The 26,884-nt window shown below is 36.4% G+C and overlaps 1 protein-coding gene across 1 annotated transcript in view; it reads left to right on the top strand.

Moving 5' to 3' along the window:
* The window catches only part of LOC150108538 (tyrosine-protein phosphatase 69D-like), a 655,365-nt gene that overhangs the window by 78,221 nt on the left and 550,260 nt on the right, over window positions 1–26,884 (top strand). The window contains exons 4-5 of the mRNA XM_090390483.1: window positions 657–726; window positions 18,122–18,243. Of these exons, the coding sequence (XP_090246609.1) occupies window positions 657–726; window positions 18,122–18,243 (192 nt within the window). The remainder of the gene's footprint in view (window positions 1–656; window positions 727–18,121; window positions 18,244–26,884) is intronic.

Below are 26,884 nucleotides of genomic sequence, written 5' to 3'. Positions count from 1 at the left end.
TTCTCTGTTGTTGTTGTTGATATCTCCAACACATTCTTTCTGTCTTAATTTCAAACTTCTATATGTCAGCACTATATTTGTATAAGCAAGACCATATGAGCATGGAATGTTATAGATCCCAGGGTCAGTAATACGAAAAGTATTATTATATGAGAAGCATTATTATTACTATTAAGAATTTTAAATTTTCATATTAGACATCATCACAAAATTTTTTTGCTCTGAATGCAAAAGTGCAGGTGTGAAGTTCTTTTACTTTTTTGATTTTTGCTCTAAATCTTTAAGAAAGTTTTGTTTTCATGAAATATTTGTGCTATTCATAATTTTACATTTGTTTAAATATATTTTCCAAAAAAAAAAAGTTATTTAAAACTGTTTATTCATCAGTAAAGCTAATAAAAAGTATATTTATCCAAAGTTCTGCTGAAGATTTATTCACAAACATATGAAAATGAATAACTTAAAGTAGTTCTTTGAAATTCAATTTTTTCTAGTCGTATATAATGTTTTCTGTCTCCCATCAGCTTGTTAAAAAAATGCATTGAAATATAATTCTTTCTTTTGAAGAACATTGGATTTTCTTCTTTCTCTCTTTTTGCTGTACATTTTTCACTGGTAATATCAAGTGATGCACTTCTTGTGTCTTCCATCACTAGGTACAAGCATGTAGCATCCTAGGCTGTGGAAACTGGTCTGATCATCTTGAAGCTGTTACCTCAGATGGAAGTAAGATCTTCTGTGTATTTTTTCTCCTTTTCTTTTTATGTCACATTGGAACTATATACCTATGAATAATAGTTTTTAAACAGTCTTAGAATAAATATCATAGATCTAAAATGCAAATTGTATGCCATCTCAAGTGAAGAAGAGTAAGGAATATAAAAGCATTACATTAAAGATATCTTAATCAGAAATGGTTACAATACTAGTTTACTGTAAAGAGTAAGTCAGGCACTGACAAATACCAATCATTATCAGGCCCACAACTATATGGATGGTGTGACTTTCCATTCATAAATAAAGCATGGGACAGGCAAGGTAACACATATATTTTAATCCATTTACCTGCCTTATCATATTTACCTGTCATTAATTAATTGTGAAGATGTGAAGCATCCATTGAAACTGAAATAACATTTGGATACTCTTGAAATAGCATGGATATAAAGCATAAATTAATTGATATTTTTCATCTGTATGACCATTTGAATGGTGAAAGAATAATGGAATTAAAATAGTCTTCACATCCTTAAAAAAAAAAGATCCTTCTGTTTTTAGATCTTCAGAATCTCCACATGCACTGATAAAATAACCAGGTATCTATGAAACTAATTATCTCTATAGCATTTACTAGAAAGTAAAGACAGGTAGATTGGAAGTGCTATAGGTGAATATGTCATTGCGAATATGATAAGTCAGGATTAGTGGGTTTGAATCCCTCCCAGGCATGGATGTTTGTGATTGTCTTCCACCTTCATACATTCATTCATACAAGTGAATAAACACCCTACCAAGATGGGCTGGGTCACCATTGGAGAAATAGACCCAATCCTCCTGCAGTGGGAGAGGCCTTCACCCTGTAGTGGGTGGAAAATAGGCTGATCATCATCATCACTATTATAAGAATCAGATATGTATATATATATATATATATATATATATATATATATCGATTGTGTTTCCAGATATGAACTGGAAAATGCTAATGTTTAATGATCTTATAACCCTATGTCATGGAGAAACTGTTATTTATTTATTTATTTTTCCACTCACTGGAAGAAAGTCCATGGTGCATACCCATCCACAGGTAACATTAAGCCTAAGGTATGATGAAGTAGGCATAAAATACTGACTCACAGGATCCAGCACTCCTCAAGAAGACTGGTTACCTCGTTTTCCCATTAGATCCTCATGATCCTAAAGAATCTGTGTTTGGAAATTTGTGTAACGACAGCTGAAGACTTACAATTCTGTAATTGTTTTCACACTTTTAGAATTTATATTATGAAATTTCACAGAATCTGTGAAAATTCATAATATACATCTGTTGATCACAAGCCTTTGAAAACAATAAATACACGTCACTGGTTGGCATGGACCAAAGCACACAGAACCAAGACAGTAGAGCAATGGAAATTGGTCCTGTGGAGTAATGAGTCATGTTAGATGCTCTTCCAACTTGATGGTGAACATGCATGAGTATGTAGAATGTGTGAAAGTGTTATCCACTATTGAAGTTTAGAGGTGGCATTCAAATGATGTAGGATTGTTTATCATTGTATGGATTAGGTCCACTGGTTGCAGTACAAATTGGGTGTTGCATAAATGTTCTGGACAGTTGCACTTATGCTATATTGTTGCAGTTTTAAGTTGACATGTATAAGTTACCAGCCTTTAAACATGTCAGCATAATAATAATTATTATTATTATTATTGTTCCGGGCAACTCCAAGGAGTCAACAGACACATCGAAGAAGGCCCTAACATCATGTCAAGAACAACTATTCGACATTGACACAGTATCTGTCATACCTTGCCTTGAACTCATTCACTGTCGTAGCACCCACAACAGACTCTGGAAGCTTATTCCACTCATTCACCACTCTCCAAGTAAAAAACCTAGCTCTAATACCCTTGTCAACCACGCTCTTGCCCAGCTTCCATGCATGGCCCATAATCCTCTCACCACCACCAGTCATATTTTCAAAAATATCTTCTGGATCAATCTTATAGAACCCTTCAGTAATTTGAATGTCTCAATCATATCACCCCTCCTTTGCCTATCGTCCAATCTCTGCAACCCACAAATCTTCAAACTATTCTCATAAGGTTCATTCCACAGACCTGCTATCATCTTGGTCACTCGTCTCTGGATCCTCTCCACTTCCTCCCCATCACGAAGAAACCCTGGTGCCCATAACTGGGCACAGTAGTCCAGATGGGGTCTTATCAAGGCTCGATACAGAGGAACAACAACTTGTTTGTCTCTGCATGTTAAAGTATTTTTCAGAAGCCAAGTGATTTGATGAGCTGATTTAGTCACTTTTGCAATGTGCCCCCAAAACTTCAATTCCCTATCCACCAACACTCCCAAATCCCTAGCCACATCAATCTCCTGGAGTACGGTTCCACCAATGCGATATACTGCTGCTATTCTTTTCACCCCAAAGTGCATAACATTACACTTTGCCACATTAAATTGACATCCATTTTTCCTAGCCCAGACCTCCAAACTATCCAAATCATCCTGTAAAATTTTGACATCCTGTGCACTCTCAATTGCTCTACCCAACTTTGCATCATCACCAAACAAGTGAACACTTCCTCTCAAATCCTTTCCTATATCATTGATGAACAAATTGAAAAGCAGTGGTCCAAGAACAGAGGACTGCAGAACACCACTAGTCACAAGCTGTCTTTTAGACTCCACTCCTGAATAAACCACTCTCTGGTATCTCTCCATCAACCACCCTCCTATCCATCTCACCAACCCTATATCTATCCCCATCTGCTCCAGTTTACTGATTAGGGTTCCATGTGGTATCCTGTCAAAGGCCTTGGCTAGGTCCAGTAGTATCACTGTAAACCCATTACCCCTATCCAGTTCAGCCGTCACTGTGTTATAAAACGTGAGCAAGTTACTGAGGTATGATCTGCCCTTCACAAAACCATGTTGTCCCCCATACAATATCCCATTTTCATCTATCCAATCCTGTATTCTTTTCTTGACTAATTTCTCTAAGACCTTGACAATGATTCCTGAAATGCTAATCAGTCGGTAATTTACAACAGCAGTCTTGAAACCACCTTTATGCAGTGGAACTATTTTCCCCTCTTTCCACCCCCTTGGGACTAACCCAGACCCGAGACTCAAATTAAACAGAATGGTGAAGGGTACCGACAATTCTTTAGCTGCTTCTCGTACGACACGAGCTGGTATACCATCCAATCCCACGGATATATTGACATTGAGGTTATGCAATAGACTACTCACCTCCACTTCATTCACCACAATTCCCATATAATCTACTGGTTCATTCGTTTCTGCGATGTCACCACCTGGATGATATATTCTTGCAAAGTGCTCACTCAGTAACTCAACTATATCAACTGATTCAGTTACCTCCCTACCATCTGCATTCTTTAAAATTATTCTGCCATGTACATTTTTCCTTTTACTTGCTACATATCTAAAAAACTGTTTAAGATTCTCTTTAGCCTGCATGGCCAATGTTCTTTCATAATCCTTTTTTGCTTTTCTTACCACACTCGTAACCCTTCTGGCCTGCACTTTATACCGTTCATGTGCCTGCCGGTCACCTTTCTCCTTAAATTCCTTCCATAGTTGTTTCTTTTTTTTGCAGCTCAAGCTTAATGGTGTTATTCATCCATTTAACCCCTACTTGATTTATTATTCGGACTCTAGGTATACAGTCAGCCATTGCTTCATGCAAACACTTCTTAACTGCCTCCCATGCACTATCAACTTCTAGTCCTTGCAGTTGTACATGCCATGGCACTGCACCAATCAAACTCCTAAGCTTGTTATACTTTCCAGCCCGATAATTCCACATGTACCCTGTCTTAATTGAAAATTCCACACCTTTAACCACCTCCCAAGTCAAGACCTTATGATCACTCTCACCAATTGGTGGCAATGTGGTCATATTTGTTTCAGCCAAATCCTCAGATGTAATTACTAGGTCAAGCACTCTCTGACCCCTAGTATTTTCCATTACATGCTGTTGCAGATAGTTATCCCTTAATAACTGCATAAAATCCAATTCCTTCCTCCCGTGTGTCCTCTCCTCACTCCAATCAATGCGACCATAGTTGAAATCTCCCATAATAATTACCCTCCTTCCACTCATTTCTTCTATTTGCTTGTGCATACTGTCACCACCATCTTTTCCATCACCTGGTCTATAGCAGCACCCAATTGTATATTTAGTTCTGCTAGCCACAATCTCACACCAAATGGCCTCAAATGTGCTCTTTTCTCTATCCTGCAATTCAACTTCTATTCTGCTTGGCTGCAGTTCATCAGCTATTATCAATAACACTCCTCCCCCATTTTTTCTCTCTGTTCCTTCTGAACACACTATACCCTTCACATTCTATCCCACTAGCTATATCATCTTATTTCAGCCATGTCTCACTAATGCCAATAACCTGTGACCAGGAAGAGCCAACCAAAGCCAAAAATTCTTCCTTCTTGTTCCTAATACTCCTGGCATTAGTATACATGAAATGCAGAAGCCTGTTAATCCCATTCTATCTTGATGTCCTATACTAACTATCCCATTCTAATTTGTTGTCCTCTGTACTAGCTCAGGCATATTTTTCACATTCTTACACTCAACTGCCTCACTGATGTCTGCTTATGCACCCCCCCCCCCTTAACAGCTCTAGTTTCCCTGATTCTGCACATCCATTTTCACTTCATTCAGCAACACGTTTTCCAGTCTCCACACACCAAATCCATTCAGATGCAATCCATCCATCTTATATAAGTACTTTCTCCTATCAAACTCACTCCACACGTCCACAAACTCCACACCACTCCTCATAAATAACCTGCGCATAAAGTCATTTGCAATTATGGCCCTTCTTCTGAACTCTTCTCTGTCATACCGTAGCAACAGATTCACTATCTTAACTCTCTCACTCTTTTATTTTGCTACCTCTAATAATTCCTTCAAGTCTTCTCTCATAGCAAATTTATCTCCTTTCAAATCATTCGTTCTTGCCACTACTATCACTTCTTTCACCCTTTACTTTTATACTCTAATAGTCTCACTTACATCCTTAATTTTCGCACCCGGCATGTACGATTTTATCGAACTCTCATCTATTACATTCTTACAAGTGAATCTCCGGTATATTGGGTGCAGCATCCTGAAAGAGAAAGCTTACTAGTGGTGTACTGCAGGGGGGGGGGTTAGTTTTGGTACCATTGTTGTTCAGTTTGTATGTTAATGATATTGGGGTGGCTTTAACTAGTGATATGCAGCTGTTTGCAGATGATGCAAAACTGGGAGAGCAATGCAGAGTCAAGCAGATGTTATGGCCTTACAAGAAGACTTGAATAGATTGCATTAATGGGCAGGTAAGTAGAACTGTCGGTTCAATGTTGCGAAGTGTAAGGTTTAGAGATTGGGTAAGCAACGATGGGATGCAAAGTATACACTTGGTGGGGAAACTTTAAAGAAAGAGATGAAAGATCTAGGAGTGATGTGGGCAAGAACCTGAAATTCAGGGGCCACATTGCACTAGTTATGAATACATCACATCAGATAAAATGGCAATGATGCAGAGGACCCTGATGCAGAAATAGAGAGGTTATGATGCCATTATTATAATCAGGTCTCGTATATGGATTATTGTGCACAGATTTCGGTGTTGGGTTTTCATGGTAATGAGGATATGTTGGAAAGGGGTCCAGAGAAGATTCACAAAGGTGGTCAGCGTCTTTGGAATGTGGAGTACGAGGACAGATTGAATGCAAGTTGAGAGCCTTGTGAATAGGAGGAAGAGGGGGGGGGGGGAGGATGTGATTGAGACATATAAGCTAGTTGGGGTTGTTATCATGTTGACATGGATGAGATATTTCATAGAATGGGAGAGGGGAGGTTGAACAAGAGGCCATTGCTGGAAAGGAGGGTGTGAGCAGAAGAGTGAGGAGAAGGTTCTTTGCATGGAGAGTGGTTGGTGAGTGGAATACATTGCCTGAGTGTAGACACATTGAATCGGTTTAAAGCACAGTTGGATGAACATTGTGTGCAATAGTGTTCACCTCCTACGATGAGTCGCTGACTCCATGGAGGTAAGATGTTAATAATAATAATAATAACTTTACTCAGTGTTGATGGTAGAAAAGTGACAGTAGAAATAGTTCAGTTATTGAGTGATCATTTGGTAAGGGTATATCATCCAAGTAGTGACTCTGCAGTGACTGAGGACAGAGGCTAACTTGAGCATTGAGGTAGATGAACTGGAGGTATGCATTATATTGAAAAATATCAATTTGAATACAGCAGTGTACCTGTAGGGTACATCAGCTTGTGTGCTACAAGAATGTGCAGGTGAACTGGCAGTGCCTCTGATTAAGTTGTTTAATCGAATCTCAGCTGTTGCAAGGTTCCATTACATAAAGATGGCTCCAAAACAGAAGTAGCAAATTACAGTCCAAAGTATTGGAAAAGTTGGTTAAAGGTGAAATTCAGGAATAGATAGATAGGAATATGATGCTCTAGAAGGGACAGCATGGCTTTGTAAAAGGAGGTCTTACCTCAGTGATTAATTCACATTTTAGAATAAGGTGACAACAGAATTAGATAAAGGAAATATCTACACCATGATACTGCTGGACTTTGCAAAGGCATTTGACAGAATACTACATGGAAAATTGTTATATAAGTTGAAGCAAATGGGAATGGATGTACAGTTGGTAGCATGGATAAGGAGATGAAGAGGGTGGTGTATGGTGGAGTGGAATTCCAGGCTAATGAGGGTGACTAGTTGAGTGCCCCAGGGCTCTCTACTAGAACTACTACTCTTTAGTTTAAACATTAATGATATAGTGGAAGATTTGAGGGAGGGGGGGGGAGTTATTCAGTTGTTTGCTGATGATGATGCAAAACTAGGGAAGGCAATAGTTGACAATGGTGATATAGATATCTTGTAGGATGACTTAAATACATTGGCCTCATGGGCAAAGGATCATGGTTGCCAATTTAATGTTGTAAAATGTAAGGTAATGCACTTTGGGATAGGGTTAAATACTTTGTATCATGTTGATGGTACTAGATTATAGGAAATTGATGGAGCTAGGGATTTGGGGGTGAGGAATGATGGTTGATAGAGATTTGAAATTCAAAGGACATATTACAAGAGTAGGTAAAATAGCTCAGGATTACTTGGATGTTGAAGAACACATTGACAAGTCAAGATACGGAGGTTATTAATCCCTCTTTACAAGGCTCTGATTGATTCGACCACATGTTGACCTTGCACAGATTTGATCACCTGCATTTATAGGAGAACAGGAAGTGGTGGAGAGGATTCAGAAATGAGTGACCGATCTTGTGAAAGGTGTGTGTAATGGTCCCTATGAGCATAGATTGAAGGTATGAGGGCTGCAGAGTTTAATTGATTGTCAGAGGATTGAGGATATGATAAACACATAAGTTACTAAAGGGATTCTATAAGATTAACACAAAAGAAAATTTTCAATACATGGGGAGTAGAGGGAAATCAAGGGGTCACACTTGAAATTTGTCTAGGACTGTGATTAGTATGGGTGTGTGGACTAGGTTCTTTACTTAGAGTGGTGAATGAGTGGAATGGATTGCCAGATGTGGTTGCGATGCCTCAACGGTGAATAACTTTTAAGGAGATATATGATAGGTTTAAGGAGATGTAAGATAGGTTAATGGATAGTGTGGGTTTCCTGCAATGAGTTTTTTGGCTCCATGGAGCACTTGTATAAATAATAATAATAATAATAATAATAATAATGAAAAACACTCTCCTCCTCACAGACTATGCTGCTTTAATGCAAGCAAAACAGATTTATTGTAGCTAATTGAAGCACTAAACATAGCAGCTAACCAAAAACATTTATTCTAACATCCTGTTTCAAATTTTCACTTCCAAAAAATATGTATAACATCTGTTTATAAATGCAACAAAATCACACAATTTATGTAAAGCAAAACAATCAATATGAGAATATATATATATATATAATTTGAAATCAGTTCAATTTACATTTGAGATATTTAATATCATCTAGAAACTTCACAAATGCTAATTTTACAAATAAAATTCTACCAAAAAAGTTGAAATTAACATACTGTTTAAGATTTGTTAAAATGCTACCAAAATCTAACAGATAGGCTTGGGTGTTGATGGTTATTCATGACTTATTTTTCATGGTATTAACAACACTACACACTTTTATCACAAAGATGTCTTATTATTATTATTAACACTTATATTTCGCTGATTTTCAACTCAGCATCATCAGAGCACAACGCACTTGTATACGCGACAGTGAGTGAGTGAAACAATATAATTGCAAAAGACAAAAGATCTAAAGTCCTATTTTTGGTGCCCTCTAATGAAAAAAAAAAAAAACAGCTATGCAGGAGTTTTTCTTAGGATAACCGTCTCCCAAATTTTTGGCAAATTAATGCAACCATATTTGTTACAGTTGGGAGAATTATTCAAAACAATTCTTCAAAATTCTTCATGGTATTTCAATTTACCATGAATGCAGGCTGCTTTACATGGGGAGGAAAATTCTATGAACAGATTAATTATACTGCCATGGGTTACCCCCCCCTCTCTCTCCCGTTAACAAATTTTTACATGGAACACTTTGAAAACAAAGTACTTACCACAGCTACATACAAGCCACAAGTGTGGTTACGCTATGTAGATGATGTGTTTGCCATCTGGCTCCATGGACAAGACACTTTGGATGCTTTTGTCACCTACCTAAACAGCAAACACCCCAAAATCCACTTCACAGTAGAAAAAGAATCAAATAACTGTTTACCATTTCTTGACACATTGGTCACCTGCCTTTCAGATGGATCGTCATCCAGTCCAACAGTACGGCATTTTAAAAACACTTACACACAGAGCCAGAGCCATTTGTTCTGACGATACAGCTCTGACCACAGAACTCCAATACCTGTGCCATACATTCTTAGCCAGCGGCTACAATCCCTACAAAATAGATAAAATACTACATAGGCCCATTACTCTGCCCTTCCCTAATACACAAGAATACATCATGACTATTTCTATTCCCTATATCAGAGGTACATCGGAAAAGATAGCCAAAGTCTTGTTGAAACATGGCCTTTGCACCACTTTCAAACTCATGTCAAGCTAGCAACTCTGATCTGCTCGCCTAAGGTTAAACTTCACCCTTTAGCCTCTTAGCAGCTCTTTTGACAGTGATAGCTGTAGCTCATTCTGGGTGTTATCATCATAAAGCGATTTTTGCTAGAGTTCTGTCTTATTTGTTGCTGCTGCTCTATGGAGTGGTTCTCTATAAGATAGAAAGCTATGGAATGGCATGAGGTGAGATGCTGTCTGGCTGGATTTTGTCCATGCATTATGTGTGTCTGCAATCCTTCAGCTGTTGTGAGCAATCTTTCATTATAAAGACACTTGCTCTAATACTTTTTGGGGACTATACTAGAGAGCTGGCAGAGATCAGTTACCTTTGTTGATCTTCAACTGTGGTTTTAATATCCCAGGTTTGAAGGAATAGCACGAATTAATCATACTGAGCATGCATGGTTTACAGGTGCAAAAACATAAGGAAAGCAACAATTTTCAATGTATTAGTAGATGTAGTACACCATTCTGATGGGGGCAAGTTTTTGTATGATGATGTTATTCCTGGTGCTAACTTCAGCCTTTGTTTTCTCTATGTTTTTAAATGTGAAGGTCTGATCAAGAGTGATGCCCAGATGCATTGGATACTTTTGGTTTGTTAGGACTGTATGGTTCTATGTAATGTTTAGTTCTCTATAAGCCTCATGATTCTCGAGGTGAAGTAGACTTACCTGGATTGGCATGCAAGAAATTTTCTTTGTGATAAATTGCCAGGTATTTTTAGGTCTAATGACAGTTTATCTTTGACAGTTTTATTTTTGTTAATGTCAGAGGCTTGTGCCACAAGAGCTAGATCATCTGCAAAGCTTCTTGTGTGCTGGATAAATTGACATAATGTAAAAAAGAAGAAGAGGGTGCAGGTGTGCTCCCATATAGTAGGAGCACACCTGCACCCTTTTGCCTGTATCACCAATCCTTTTTTGCAAATGAAGTCACAATGATATGTATCAGTGGCACACTCAGGATTTATTCTTGAGGGGGGGCCCTGAGCACTCAAGATTTAATCTTGGGGAGGGGGAGCGAGTTGAGTAGACGATTTACGAATACACACTACGCATTACATACGACCTATGACCTAGCATCTACAGTGATTCCCAATATATGACAAGTAGTATAGAAATAGAAGACACAACATAAATAAAAAAAATGAATTTTAATTAGGAAAAGATGTTTCGAAAATTTTCTAGTGTTTATTTCCTTTTTCTTTTGGGGGGAGCCAAGGCCCCTTGGCCCCCTCCCTGGGTGCACTACTGATATGTATTACTTCAGCACATGAACAGACTACCATTTTGGAAGATAAATGAACCAAGATACCAGTTTCAATTTAACAACATTTAGTGGAAGGTCTGCCAGCCAAATGATTTTATTATATATGGAATTATTTAAAATGCAGAGCTAAATAACTGGGAGGAGATTCCATCCCTACCCTTTTTTGAATTCCACCTATGCAAGATTGTAAGTCTTCCTATGTTTAGTACTTAGTTGGCTAATGAGTTAAATAATCCAAAAATCTACTCTGAACATGAAACTTTTTCAAGGCACTTCATGCCTCCAATTAGGTCTTACCAGACAATGAAATTCAGCAATCTATTTCACATGGTGAGTCTGAACATGGAACTTGTTGTTTGAAAAGTAGGTACACTATCCTTTCAGCCAACTAGCCAGCATGAGAATCAACTATGGCTTCCTATCAAGTGGTGTTCTTAGCCTTCTCAATGTGTATCCCGTTAGTAGGTATTCACATAGCTACTGAATGAACAGAATGTATTTTGTACCTAAATCAAAATATTCAATACGAGGATGAAAAATAATGAAAAACCACCAGCTGAGCATTGTCTGGTTAAACAAGGTCAAGGAATTAGGATAAATAATGATACATGAACTATTAGAGCAAATAAACTTTAACACACATGAAACCAGTAATGCATTCTGAAGTGTACTGAACAATTCTAATGCTCTATACCAGTGTTTCTCAACCTGTGGTCCACGACGATGGGACAGGTGGTCCACAGGCAAACTTAAATTAATTAAATAAATATTTTTTTTAATTATCCAAACAAATCAAATTAAAATTTAATAAGTAAGTAAAAATTATTGAAATCAAATGGAGCCTTAAAAAAAACAACAAATAGGGTCAGAATGTTCAAAGGCAGAAGCAATAAAACTATATTGTTTTTCACTTCATCCCTCTTTTATTATTCGTCATTCTGCCGCTAAATTTGTAGCTGCAGAAAATGACGAATAATAAAAGAGGGGTAAAGTGAAGAACGATATAGTTTTATTGCTTCCACCTTCCCTTGCTGTTTTGTCAGATTGGAAGTGAACATGTGTTATCCACATTTCAACCAATTGCTTGTTGTGTATTGATTTTTATTATTGAAGGTTTCCTTCAACCAAGGCTCAGTATATCTTCAGAAGTGCTAAGTGATACTTGAACAAAGTGTGTTGTGAGTTAACCCCAGTATTTATATGTTTATATATTTTTTGGAAGCGTTTTTTTAATAATGGAAAGGTGGCTTAGAACTAGGACTTTGAAAAGAAGAGCAAATGAAACAGGTGTTGCTAACCCTAATTGTGATACAAGTGTTGTAACAGCGAGTAAATCTGATACTATTAAAGAAGAAGAAACAAGCAGTTCAAAGAAAAAAATACAGTAGGAAATATAACAGTTCATATTTGGAATTTGGGTTTACTTGGTGTGGAGATGAAAGTGAACAGAAACCTCAATGTGTTTTGTGTTATGAAGTGTTGTTGAACGAGTGCATGAAACCTGCGAAACTCTGACAATATTTAGAAACTAAACATTGTGATGTGAAAAATAAGCCAATTGAATTTTTTCATCAACGCTTAGGGACATTAAATCATGGGAAAGATATAACTTCAGCCACGAGTTCCATTAATAGCAAAGCACTGGAAGCATCCTATCTCTTAAGTTTGTGCATAGCGAAAACAGGGAAACCTTATTCTATCGGGATAAATTTACTACTTCCAGCTATAAAAGATGTGGTAAAAACTATGTTTGGCAACAAGTTACTAAAAGATGTTGATTTGATTCCTCTTTCAAATGACATTGTCAGTCACAGAATTAATGATATGGTAGGTGACATAGAATCTCAGTTAATTGAAAGAGTTAAGAAGAGCACTTATTATGCGTTACAAATAGACATTACTGATGTTACAAATGATGCGCAGTTAATATGCTACGTAAGATATGCACATGATAACAACATTCATGATGATATTCTGTTTTGTAGAACTTTGTCATCCCGAACAACTGGAGAAGAAATATTTCACACTCTCAATAATTACATAATACACAAAGGGATCCAGTGGGGAAAATGTATGGGCTTCTGTTCGGATGGAGCTCACGCTGTTACAGGCAGGCATAGTGGGGTTGTTTCTAAGGTCAAAGAAGTAGCTCCGGATATGAATTGGGTGCATTTCATACATAGGGAAGTGTTAGCCTCCAAAGGAATATCACCAGAATTTAAAGCTGTGCTATACAACGCTGTCAAGCTAGTTAATTTTATTAAAGCTCGACCATTAAATAACAGGTTATTTTCAGTACTCTGCGATGAAATGGGCAGTGAATGTACTCAACTTTTTGCTTCATTCTGAAATTCGTTGGCTTTCCAGGGGCAAAGTACTAACAAGGTTATTTCAATTAAGTCACGAAGTTTTGTAAATGAACGTAATTCTGATTTTGCATTACTCCTTGTTGACAAAGCATGGTTATCAACATTATCCTATCTTTCAGACATTTTTTCAAAATTAAATGAACTAAATCTCTCCTTTCATGGGAAATTTTTTTACTGTTCTTGATGCCTACGACAAAATAAAGGCATTTGAGAAAAAAATGGTTTTATGGATTAATTAAGTAACAGACAGACAATTTGCATCTTTTCCAACATTGGAATCATTTTTAGTGGAAAATAATATTTTTGTTCTTTTTGAGTTTGTGGAAAGGGTTTGTGACCACCTCAAAAATCTGAAACGGAATTTTGAAACATATTTTCCGAATAACTTTTATAAGAAATTTCTGTGGGTTCACAATCCATTTCAGGCTTGCAGTCATGAGAACGACCTTTCGTTATCAAAAAAGGAAGAGTTAATTGAACTTTCAAGTGACAGTGTGCTTAAAATCCAATTCCGTGATCTTGGTTTTGCTCGATTTTGGATCTCGTCTTCAGTGAGAAGTGAATTTCCGGAAATATCTGAAGAAGCATTGAAAATCGTCCTGCAGTTTTCTACAACCTATCTTTGTGAGAAAGGATTTTCATCGCTCTTTCAAATAAAAACAAAATACAGAAATCATCTTAGTGTGTGTGCAGTTCTTCGACTGAAGTTGATCAATATTGAGCCAGATATCCAGCAACTTTGCAAGGGCTGAGAAGCTCAACCATCTCATTAAAAGTAAATAGTAACATAATTATATCATCTTATTTGTTTGTTTAATAAAAATTAAAACTTTGTTCAATGTTGACACACTTTTAATCGTTTCCTTCCAATTTAATTAATTATATTGTCAAATCTTTCAATACATGCTTTTAGATTTATTATGTTATAAATGGCACAGTTTTCCGAAATGTTGGTAATTCCTACATAGGTTTTTTAAAAAAAATTACAAAAAGTCAAAACGACGTATAGGGAAATAAATTAAAAACACTATGTTTATTTTTGAAGTAAAACTTTAATTCCAACATTCTAAACTTTTCTGTTCTCAAAATCGTTGATCACATTGTCGAAGTCTATTTCATCACTCAGTTGCTGTTTTATAGACAGTAAGGCAAGATTTCATAAGCACCAAAAAAGGTGCTGCCAGGGGCGAAACTCCCCCCCCTCCCCCAGCTACGTTTCTGTAACTTATTGGTCTGCAGAATTTTTTAGGCATTTTATTGGTCCTTCGGCTAGAAAGGTTGAGAAACGCTGCTCTATACAACCCTTTAAGACACATCAAGAAATGCTGAAGATATCATTAAGTCTCATACTACAAACACTAAAAAGTTATTTTCAGAGGAGGAGGAGGAAACACTAGAATATATTAAAAAAAAAGTTATATCAGCTAAGTATTGTTTAAAGTTCTATTCAAAGTGCACTATAACATGTCTTACTCTCACTTTGCTATGCTTTCTTCTCTCATTTTGCTATACTAAATATTGTTTGCTGGAGGAGTTGACTCTGTATGGCAACTGGTGGAGGCCATAGAAATGTGTACTATAATGAATTTCTTTTAGAATAGCATTGCCCATGAGGCTTTGGTCTGGACTCATTTGGTAGTTTGATATAGTGAAAGAGTGAATTCATTATAGCAGACACTGAACTCACCTAAAGAATCATGCTGCCAAACTGAATTATTTGAAATAAATACAAATTTTTATTAATGTTAGAAAAAATTGTTAAGTACCATGCGTTTTCCTTATATGTTATCTCATTGAACCAGTGAATTCATTATGGAAATCTTACAAATGGGAATTACAAATGAGACTTCTCACAAAAGAGTCAAAGCCAGATAACTGTAGGAGACCTCCAAATAGCCTTTAAGGAATGCAGAGAACTAACTGGGACTTCTGACCTAATGTCCAGTCCTTACCTTCACATTGTGTTTCATAAGCAGATATCCACTGGGTACTGAGCAAACAAGGATGGACTGGTTGAGATTTAGTCAGCCAAACTATACTCTCTATGAGGGATGAAGATCTTAGAAAAACATATGATAGCATTCATAGAGAAGGCCTTTGAGTAGTATTAGATGAACTAGGAATACCTCATAAGATATTACATTTAATCAGAATTTGCACCACTGACATCTGAAGTATTGGCTAATGGAATTAGATCTGAACTTTTTGCTGTTAAGACAAAATTGAAGCAGGAGAGGGGGACATTCTTTCATCCATCCTCAACAATCACTTCTGCAACAGTTACTATTCTACCATTTTCATCCATTAACACCCTCTTATCACCATTCTTCCTTTTACTTGCCACATACCTGAAAATTCTCTAGAGTTTTTCTTGGCCTGATTTGTTAATTTATGCTCATACTGTAGTTTTGCTGTTCTTACCAACTGAGTCACCTTTCTGGCTTGCTCTTTATATTATTATTATTATTACATCACACCTCCAGGGAGTCCAAAGACTAATCGAGGGAGGGCATCTACTCTACAACTCTTCATTTCACGGCTCCACCAACCTTCATCATCTAACACCAATGCCATCTACCTCCGACTACCACCACTAGTACTTTCACAGACAATCACAAACATCCATGCCCACGCTTGGATTTGAACCCGCAGCCTTTTGGCTAGAGAGCGGATACGTTAAAAACCACTCGGCCAACCAGGCCAGCAAACTACGCGAGCCAGCCAGGATATCCCCATTATTCATCTTGAGCTGCCTTTCCATTATTCTTGTCTTAATTTCATGCTTAACACGTTCGCTGCCACGCTACTTTGGCATGGTCTGTTCCCCTACGCCGAGCAGTTTTTCTTCTTCAAGGTCAGTACGATAATCTCGTTACCAGAGGTAAACGTCCTACGAGTATACTCGTAGTTGGCTTGTACAGAGCATATACGGTCTATGAGAATACACACTTTTGATGCTAGCCCCACAAGCCAAGGAGTTTCACTTCTTCAAGGTCACTACAATAATCTCGTTCCCGGAGGTAAGCGGCATACGAGTATACTCGTAGCTGGCTTGTGAAGCAGGTTTACCCACTACGAGTATACTCGTAGTTGGCAGCGAACGTGTTAATCACTTTATTCATCCATTTGACACCTACTTTATTCAGGTTTTTGACCTTCGGAATATATTTGCATATAACTGTTGTTAAATATCTTTTGTTCCATTCCCACACAGCATTTATCTCCCTCCCACTACTTCATTCAAGCTGTCTTCCAAGGTTGTCATAATCACCAGCTGACTGTACCACATATATCCTTTCCTCACAGAAGGCTAGGCACACCCATGTGATCATTTTGTGATCACTCTCACCAACTGGAAAGAAGTGCAAAACCTCACTCATAATTACGTCCTCTGAAGAAATGAGATCTAAAAGTCTCAATCCTCGCATGCCGTTCTTTACACATTGCTCGTGACAGTTCTCTCAAGAACTTGATAAATTCATATGCATTTGATAAACATGCATTTAAGAAAAATGAAACTACTCATACAGTAATTTACTGTTTATCTGACCTTCAAAATAGCAGCCCTTCAATAAACTGACCCTTGTATGTCAATCAGCTTTTGGTACAGCACCAAGTAATTGTACCTTCACTTATCCAACCTTCAATTATCTCAATGGCAAATTGCTTTCCCACTATGAATGGATAAATGATAGACTACATATCATTATGATTGTGCTTCATGTGATAATTGTAAGCATGAGAATTTAACTAAAAGCAGAGTAATATAAGATTATATTACTCTGCTTTTAGTTTTTTGCTTCTAGTTCTTATCCTTTCACTATTTAGATTAACTTACCTTTTGGTATGATTATCCACTGTCAGGGGAAGGGAGGGAGAGAGGTGTTGTTATTCATGATTTCACCCACACAAGTTTTGTTGGTCATTACATACTTATTGGGTGGTAAGTGAGTTCCAACAAATGCATACTAGCTGTAGTCTAAAATCATTGATTTCATGTGTTTTATTTTTCTTAGGATTTCATACTGCAAATTAAGAAAAAAAAAAAAATCAGCCATAAGAACATACATACAGTTAACCCCATAACACAGTGGCCTCAGTTGGGCAAATTATTCTAGAATCTAAAAGTTTATTCATAATTTACCATACAAGGTGTCTTGTTCTAATGGTTTAGACAAATTAAATAGAAAGAATAATCAGAGTGACAGATATGAAATACAGATTAAAATACATTTAAGAAAATGACTGGATAGATATTGATATAAAACAAGAAAAGGTAAATATAATAAAAATTAATATTTTTCCTTGAAGAAATTATATTGTAGTTTTCAAACACACTTGGGACTACATGATAGTTTGCTACAGTAATTTTTTTAAAAGTAACAGTGTGCCTTGTACCGAAACTTTTCATAAGTTTGTTATAGTGAGTGAGTTTGCTATAATGGTGTTATAGTGAGAATAAACTGTATTTATCTAAAAAGAATAAAACACCTCTATTTTGGGAATAATATCACATAACTGCTATATTGCTTCTATTTCTGAATGTCTTAAATTGTTTCTTTTAGTGGCTGATCCTCCAGAAAATATTGAAATGAGATGTTTTCATGATGCACAACAAAATTTAAACTATGTTGTTATTACATGGGAACTCCCAAGGAATGTTAGAGGCAGTGTACAGGGATATAATGTATGAAACATGATTTTTATTTCTTTCTTTTGATAATATAATTACCATATTCTGATTTGTAAATTTGCTATAACAACATGTACAGACTTCTGGATTTATTGTATGTTTTCATGAAAAAAATGTATGCAGTAAGTACATGCACTTATTTTCTATGTTAATTACTGTTATTATTTTTATTACACAGGCATCTCCATAGAGTCAAAAAAAAAACATCATGGGAGGTTCACATTAGCCATTATTCATGCAATGCTCAGTGCCTATCATACCCCTCTTTAAGAGAGCATTCATGATTTGCCCTGGCAAAACCATTTCACCCATTTACCACTTTCTAAGCAATATATTTAATCCTTGTTGACCATACTCTTACACAGCTTCCAGGAGTGAACTCTTGTTCTTCATCCTTTCATTGAGCACTTTTATCCAGACCCTAATTCCATGTGTGAATGTTCACAAAGTGTATGGAAGTGATAGTGAGGAAAAGAGTTTGATTAACAATAAAACATATGATAATGATGTTGAAAAACAGAGTGCAATTAATGGTAAGATGGTGAACAGGGTTGATGGCAAGGAAGCTTGTGTAACTGATGATAAGGTAGTGAGAGTGAATGATAGCAAAAAATTATGCAAGATTTGAAAGCTGAGTTGGTGAAGATGAGGCAAGAGATGAAGCTGATGCAAAGTGAAATGAAGATAATTATAGATACGTATGGAAGAGTAAAGAAGATGGAAATAAATGATGTTGGTATGAAAGAGGTAATGAAAAACTTGCAAATGGCATTATATAGGTATTTCATTATTAGAGCTGTGGTAAAGAAGAATATGCACAAAGTTTGTTTTCTGGGAGGTAAAATGAATAGCTTGATTGAGGCATTGGATATGAGGAGTAAGCAACTAAAAGATTGGGAATTGGTAATAGGAACAAATGACTTGACAGGGAATAAGGAGAATGTAAAACTGGATATCAGGAGGCCGTTGAGAAGTATAAAAGATAATAGTGTGATAGAAAAGGTAGTCTGTGTATTGTATTGCTCAGGTATGACAATGAGATGAGGCAGAGAGCAAGAATTATGAATGATATGTTAGCAGAAATGTGTGAAGAGAAAGGACTGCAGTTTGGTAATGTGTGGAATGAGTTTGAAGGAAGAATTGAACCGTATAAGAATGATGGACTGCATTTGAATGGTTTTGGTGTGAATCATTTGGAGAGACTGCTGCTGGAATAGAGAGTAATGAGTGCAGAGAATGAATTACAGCAAATAAGCAAAGTGAAAGAATGGGAGAGCAAGAAAAGAGAGATTGAAGTAGTGCTTATGAATGAAGTGGGTAGAATTAATGTAGGGAATGAGAGAACAAGTGTGCAAGTTAAACAAGGAAATGGGAAGACTCAGAGTGGACAGAGGAATACAGTGTACAGTGTAAGAAAGGTTGATGCTCAATGTGGAAGTGAATATGTGTACACAAGAAAGGAATGGGATGGCCTAGGATGTAGAGAAAACAGTTGGATTTGAAGAAGGTTCTGGGATGGGTAAGGAGAAAATGAAAATGAAATAGCTTGAGGTAGGTATGGAGAAGTGACATCTAATAAGTATAAGGCCTTGATTAGGATGAAGAGATGTTGGAGAAGAGCCAAAGGTGATTGACCAAAATAGTTTCTGATCTCTGGAATATTCAGTATGTAGAAACAATTAAGAAGATGCAATTTGCAGTCTAGTGAATAGGAGTTAGAGGTTGATATGATATAGAGACATATAAGGTGATAAGGGGTTGTTATAGGATTTTTCATAAAATTGTGGAGATATGGGGGGGGGGAACAAGAGATCATCCCTGAAAGCTGTATAAGGAGGGAGTGAGAACTAGGTTTCTTGTGTGGAGAGTTATGAATGATTGGAATGCATTGCCTAAGAGTGTGGTATCTGTAGAGAATTCAAGTGTATTTGAGGCATGGTATGATGTGCTCTGTGCATGATAAAGGGACCTTCCACAATGAGTCTTTGACTCCATGTGGGGTCTTGGGATAATAATATTAATAATCTATCAAAGTGCAAAAATTCAGTTATATATATCTGTTTTCCTCTCATCGGCTTCACTCCATACAGCTACAAACTGCACACCATTCCTCCTGCACGCCTATGCATTAACTCATTTTCAATCATGGTCCTTCTTCACAACTGACTCCTTTCAAACTTAGCATTAGAGTTGCAAACTTTATTTTCTCATCCTTCTTTTATGCTTCTTTCAGTAACTTCTTAATATCTTTTCACATTCCATATTTGTAACTCTTTAAATATTTCATATCTCCAAAACTAAGTATAGTTAAGTTATTGAGTGATCATTTTGCAAGTGTGTATCATCCAGGCAATGACATTCCAAAGCCAGATGTAAAGAAGAGATATAGATGAATTTGAGATGCTTCCAATATTCCTGAACCTTAATGCAGAAATTCTTCATGGGATTATATGACATATCAGCCTGTGTATTGCTGGAATATGCAAAGGAATTAGCCTCCTCCGACCAAGCTGTTTAATTTGAGCTTAAGTTCTGGGAAGGTGCCTATTGAGTGGAAAGAAAGCAAAATTGTTTCCCCCTACATAAAGGAGGCTTCTAGATAAAAGTTGCAAAATGTAGACCATTCATAATTCCATGTGTGGTATAATGAATGGCCTACATTAAGGTATTGGAGAAGTTGGTAAAAAACAAATTTCAAGACTGAGTGAACAGAAATGTGATACTTTATAGGGGACAAGAAAGTTCTGTAAAGGGTAAGTCTTGACTTTATAATTTGCTTACTTTTTTATAATAAAGTAACAAGTGAGTAGATAAAGGAAATGGTTACATACACAGTTATATTCTGGATTTTGCAACTGCACTGCTAAGATACTTACTACATGGAACTTCAGGTGAGGACAAGCTTTTTTGTACATTAAACCCATGAATTTGTTTACAACCACCAAAATTTTGCATGTTTCCTCTATTTCACTAAAAAAAGAGAGAATATTGTAGACTATGTTTGTAGCCATATTTTAAAAAAAATTTCTATTTATTTATTATTTATTTTATTTTATTATTGTTATTATTTTTTGTGCCATCATTGTGAAGATGGATGGATGGTGCAAAATGTTTTCTCAGGTTTGATTTTTGTCACTCATGTGAAACATTTCATATTAGAATAAAGGGGCATTTTTAGGTGAGTAAGCTAGTCTCATATAAATTCCTGGGTGTCATCCCTGGAAGTTATGAAAGGAACTCTGAGCAGAACGGTGAGGAGTAGTTTCTTTGCATGGAGGGTGGTTTGAAACAATGCATTGCCTGAGAGAGTGGTGAGAGCAAGAACGGTCAATGAGTTCAAGGAATGGTATGATAGACTTTGTATTTCCTAGGAAGGGCCTCCCACGATGAGTCTCTTAACTCCATGGAGGCCTGAATAATAATAATAATAATAATATAAAGGTGGCAAGGGTTTTACACCTCCCTAACAAAAAAAAAATAGTCTGAAAACATGCAGTCATCATACAAGAACACGAGGGGTGTGTGTGTAATGGACATGCTAAAGGATGATAACTGTGGCCTGAATGTATGATGTTGGTTGGGAGTTGTCTAAGGCAGTGTTCTTCAACCTTTTTACACCTGCAGACTGGGGAAAATAGGCGAAATATTTCTGACTTAACCGGCTGACGGCTAAGACAGAAACATAAACCAATGTAAATACTATTTTATTTATTAAATTCAATGTTATAAAATTACAATTTTTAGCTGGTGCGACATCTGCTTAGAGGTTAGAAAATTTGATATATACGTGGCTGGTGCGTTGTTTCTGAGAGACGAAGAAAAACACCCTTGTTGTAAAGGATAGGGAGACTTTGACTACTCCCAGCCATTATCATGTCATATTCCTTGCTATTACACACACTGATAATCTTGTATGATGACTGCATTTCTTAGGCTAGTATGTTTGTTTGTGGAATAAAAAGCCCTGCTGCCACATTTGCAGGAGACTGGTTTACTCACCTCTTGATAAAAAAAAAGAAAAAAAAAAAAAGGCTTTATTCTGAAATGAAGTTCCTCACATCAGTGAGCCAAATCCAGGTCTTTTTCAACCTGAGTATGTATATTGTATCATCCATCTGTCTGCATAATGGATAGATGATTCATCAGAACAATGAATAATCTAATCCATGTTTATGATTTTTCGTAATTAGAGTATTGGAAACCTGATGTTGTCCCTCTTGTACAGCTTTCTAGCCAGTCTATAATTTTTTACATCTTTGGTAGTGCTCTTCATCTTCAATAGCAGAAAATTAGGCTGTGGGTTATGAACTTTAGTTTTTTTATCTTTATTGCAGAATAAGCAAGCAAGAATGAATGTTGGAAGCCACGAGCAATGGTGTTTTATATATATTATTATTATTATTCTTGAAATCTCCAAGGAGTCCGAAGACTCATCGCGGGAGGACACCTACTATACAACACTCCGTTGCCACTACTACACCAAACCTCTACTACCAATCACCTACATCAACGCCATCTACTGCCCACAACCACCACCACCACCACAACTAGTATTTTTTGTCTGCAAATTGTGTGTGTTCTGAATGGCCAATTTGTCTGTATGCGGGATGAAAAACCCGAGTTTCTGGGAGGTAAAAACCCTGCTGCCTCTGTATAAGATCAGCTAACTCACCTTTGATTGAAAAAGTCCACATAAAGATTCCTCCCGTCATGACGAGAATCGAACTTAGGCCTATTCCAATTGAAGGGCACAACATCCCATCGTTCTTCCAATTGCTCTACGGAGGCACTTATTCATATTCAAACAACCTTTAGCCAACACGACTTAAAACACGCGCAACATAACTCCTATATATGAAATAATAAAAAAAAGTGCAGACATTTATAACCTATAACTTTTACCTTTTTATTATTTATAGACTTAAATATTTAAAAAAAAACTTACAGTTAACAGTCATGAAAATGAAAATGGAAGAAAAGAGCAAGAGGTAAATCAACTTAAATTCAGAGTAAAACAAAACAAAACAAAAAAATAACTGTACTGTAAAAAGATGCAGGTTAGCAGTGTCAGTATACTTTTAAAATAATTTAGTTTATATCATGAGAATTATTTCCTGCAGAGATCTGGATTTTTTTCCTTTTTCCTCACTGCCTCTCCCCACTGCTTTTTTATTTTTTATTTTTTTATTTTTTTTGCACAAAGAATATCAAGCGGGAATTAAGTTGTGTACTGCATTGCAATTTTTTTTTTTTTTTGTCATTTTCAATATTTATTCTAAACACATAATAAAATTATTTTCATGCAATTCAGTTCATAAGAAAAGAAAACACTCAAACATTTGAAAGTTAGACTAAAATGGAGCATTTCAGAACTGATTTTTAATAGATAAAAAAATTAATTCAGGTATGTTTTCTAAAACTTAATAAGTGTAGTGAAAAAAAAATAATTAAAATAATTAATTTTTTGAGATCCATCAGACTTGAAAGCTGTACTCCTAAAAAATCCTCTAATGCCTTTTGTTCTCAAAAAGAAGTAAAAGAAGTAGACTTAGCTCCTTTAGCTCTGCCAGCTTTTTAAAGATAACCAAGCAGCCAGTACTCATCCTTCAGCCTTCACTGACAGGGAGCCTAAGCTATCGATAATTCAATGCTTTCGGGGGGGGGATGATAGATAACTGCCTTCTCATAGCTCAAAAACACTAACACTCGTCATGTTGCCTGGGTAATAGGGGGGAAGGAGGTTCGAAGAGATACTGCGATGGGTAATGAGAGAGAGAGAGAGAGGAATGGCTCGAGGAAGGCACAGAAAGGTCACATCTAATATATTTTAAAAGTTAAATTAAGGGGATAAAAATCCCTTATTATTTTACAACCAGTATGTGAAACTCTGAGATCGAAAACTATGATATAAGAGTTTCATGCCGAAGAACTATCAGCGAATTCGAGCGTAAGTGAACACCTGAATAGTACAGCACCAAGGCAACTCGAAGCAAAGGTTGAGCAAGCTCCCTCACTATCCTTGATATTTTCTCATAATGTAACACATAGCTCCTAGGAGATGTAATACTGCCTTACATTATTGTGTTTTACATTATATTATATTGTGTTTCACATTAGTGTTTTACATTATGAGAAAATATCAGTGTGTGTTTAGAAATAATTGAGGTGAGAGAAATTGGACAGTAGTTTGAAGGTAAAGATTTGTCACCCTTATGAATAGGTTGTATATAGGCTAGTTTCCAGACTGCAGGATAGATAGATACCAATGGAATAAGAAAGTGTAAAATAGACAGCATAAAGTAGGAGTCAACTTTGGGACACAGACGGTTAGAACAATTGGAGGGATGCCATCAAGGCCAGGAGATTTTTGGTATACAGCTTGAGAAAAAATTTTCTCATCTCTTTCTAACAAAAGGTAAAAATGCTTCATTGAGTGAGTGTTGAGTCTTTGGAATGGTTGGGCAGCATTTATCATGATCGGCTGTGCAAGAATTGGAAAAGTAAGGAGGCTGGTTTTTTCTGTCAGCGATGATGCAGTAGTACCATCTGGGTGTAATAATGGCTTAGTGGCTATAATAATTTTCTTGCACCTATTCTAGGCTTTGGTGTAATCTATATAGACAGAAGGAGTTTTGGATGCAAGCTGTTGCAGTATTCCTGACTTTTTTTTTTTTTTTTGTACAGCCTTGGCACATTTGTGGAAAGGCTTAGATTACGGAAAGAGAAATTAGGGTGGAGCAGGGAATAAATGTTTCCATGCCAATGAGAATTATTTCTGTGATTCTTTCTGCACATACGTTTGGCTCAGGTGGCTGAAAAGTAATCTGACCAGGGGAATAAGGCATAGAAGTTGCAGAGATCATCTAACTTAGCTTTCTGGTAATGCCATAAAACCTGTGGATGTGCTACTCCATGGGTGTAATAGATCTTTACTATATTGTGGTATGAACTACCCTGAGGGCAGACAACATTCACCGCAATCTGGATTTCAAAATTTCAAATTAGTCACCCTGAATTACTTGCACTAGATAGTTTTACTAAGCTAACTAAGAGTAAGAAATTTGACATAGGGCACCAGAAAAGATAAGTGTAAGTTTGTTTAATAATCGACAGCATTGCTTGCATTTTAGTATAATATTGTTCATTTTTCATGACTTAGTATACCTGCATGATTTTTAGCTTTGTGGATTGTTGACTTTTTTTTTTTTAAATTAAATTTTGAATCTTCCTTTGAACAGAACACAGATGTGGTATGCATAATGTCTACTCATTGTATGGTGTGAAGATCAAATGCTATTAATGACATGTCATGAGTGCAACATGCATGTTTGTCAAAATGTAAAATATGTGTTTGTGGAAAGTGTGATATTTTGTTAGACTATGAGTAACAAATGCGAAAAAGATTGAAGGAATGGTTATCATGCTGCCATTCTGCAAAACCTACTCTTCCTGATAGAAACTCAAATCTCAACTTTCTTAAACACTACTCATCTCTGCTTTCCCAACTACACACTCTTTAACTCCTTTCTCTTTTGATTTGGGATCTGCATCTATGTTCGCTTTGATATACCTTACCAGAGAGTATCTAAACCTGAAATCTTCCAATTTTGACCTCCTTTGGCTAAATATCACCCTACCTCATTCTACCAAATTCCTTTGCTGTCTCCACTACTCCCTTAATGCCAAATACTCTAAACCAGCATTTCCCAAATGGTGGGTCACGACCAGGTTACGAAAGCTAAATGCTGGGTCGTCTAAAAAATCTCTCAAAAACCAAGATATTTCATTTTTGGGTTTTCTTTTTTTCATGAACTCTAAAATACAAGTAAATAGCATTTAATCGGGACTAGTGAATAAATAATTTAATTAATAGAGACGAACAATGTGCTCCGTTTGTGTCCGCATTGGCATTTCACAATCTCTTTGTTTGCGGCAAAGTAGCTCAACTAATGTTGAAAATAATATTATAGCTCAACTAATGGCAAGGCTGTGTCAGGAGTACCCAGTTTTATCAGAAAAAGCAATAAAATTTCTAATGTCTTTTGTCACAACCTATAAGTGTGAAACAGGCTTTTCAACACTGGTTTTTCTAAAAAATAAATATAGAAACTGATTGGAAGTCGAACCGGACTTAAGAATAAAGTTATCATCTTTTCCTCCAAACCTGAAGTTTATAGTTAACAAACAACAGCATCACACCTCATTAATAAATTACTTGGCTTTAGTTTAATTTCTTTATATTTTTGTAGGAGTAAATGCTTCTTTATTATAATAATAATAAATGAAAACTCTATGAATATTCAAATCTGTTTTATTTTACCTATTGTCCATAAAAATTTTAGTGGGTAATGAAGATGAAGTATTAAAATAACCAGGCCACAGAAAAAAAAGTTTGGGAAACCTCGCTCTAAACGCTTCAGTCACCTTTCTTTAAATGTAGATTTTTCTTCACTCTATCTCACCAAACAGCAAAGTTATCTTCCTTGGAGATTTCAGTGTCTACAACACTAGCTGGCTGATCATTCCAATTGCACAAATCAAGCAGGTAGAGAGGCTGAGCCTTTTGCAGTCACAAATGTTCTCCCTCAAATTGTCCACATGCCCACCAGAATACCAGACAATCCCAAACACCTGG

The sequence above is a fragment of the Typopeltis vanoorti genome, chromosome 3, assembly GCF_054136105.1.
Source record: "Typopeltis vanoorti isolate ZY-2024b chromosome 3, IOZ_Tvanoo_1.0, whole genome shotgun sequence".
In the NCBI taxonomy this organism is placed as follows: Eukaryota; Metazoa; Arthropoda; class Arachnida; order Uropygi; family Thelyphonidae; genus Typopeltis; species Typopeltis vanoorti.
Note: the sequence above shows the minus strand (reverse complement) of the source record. Positions and strands in the feature narration are given on the sequence as shown.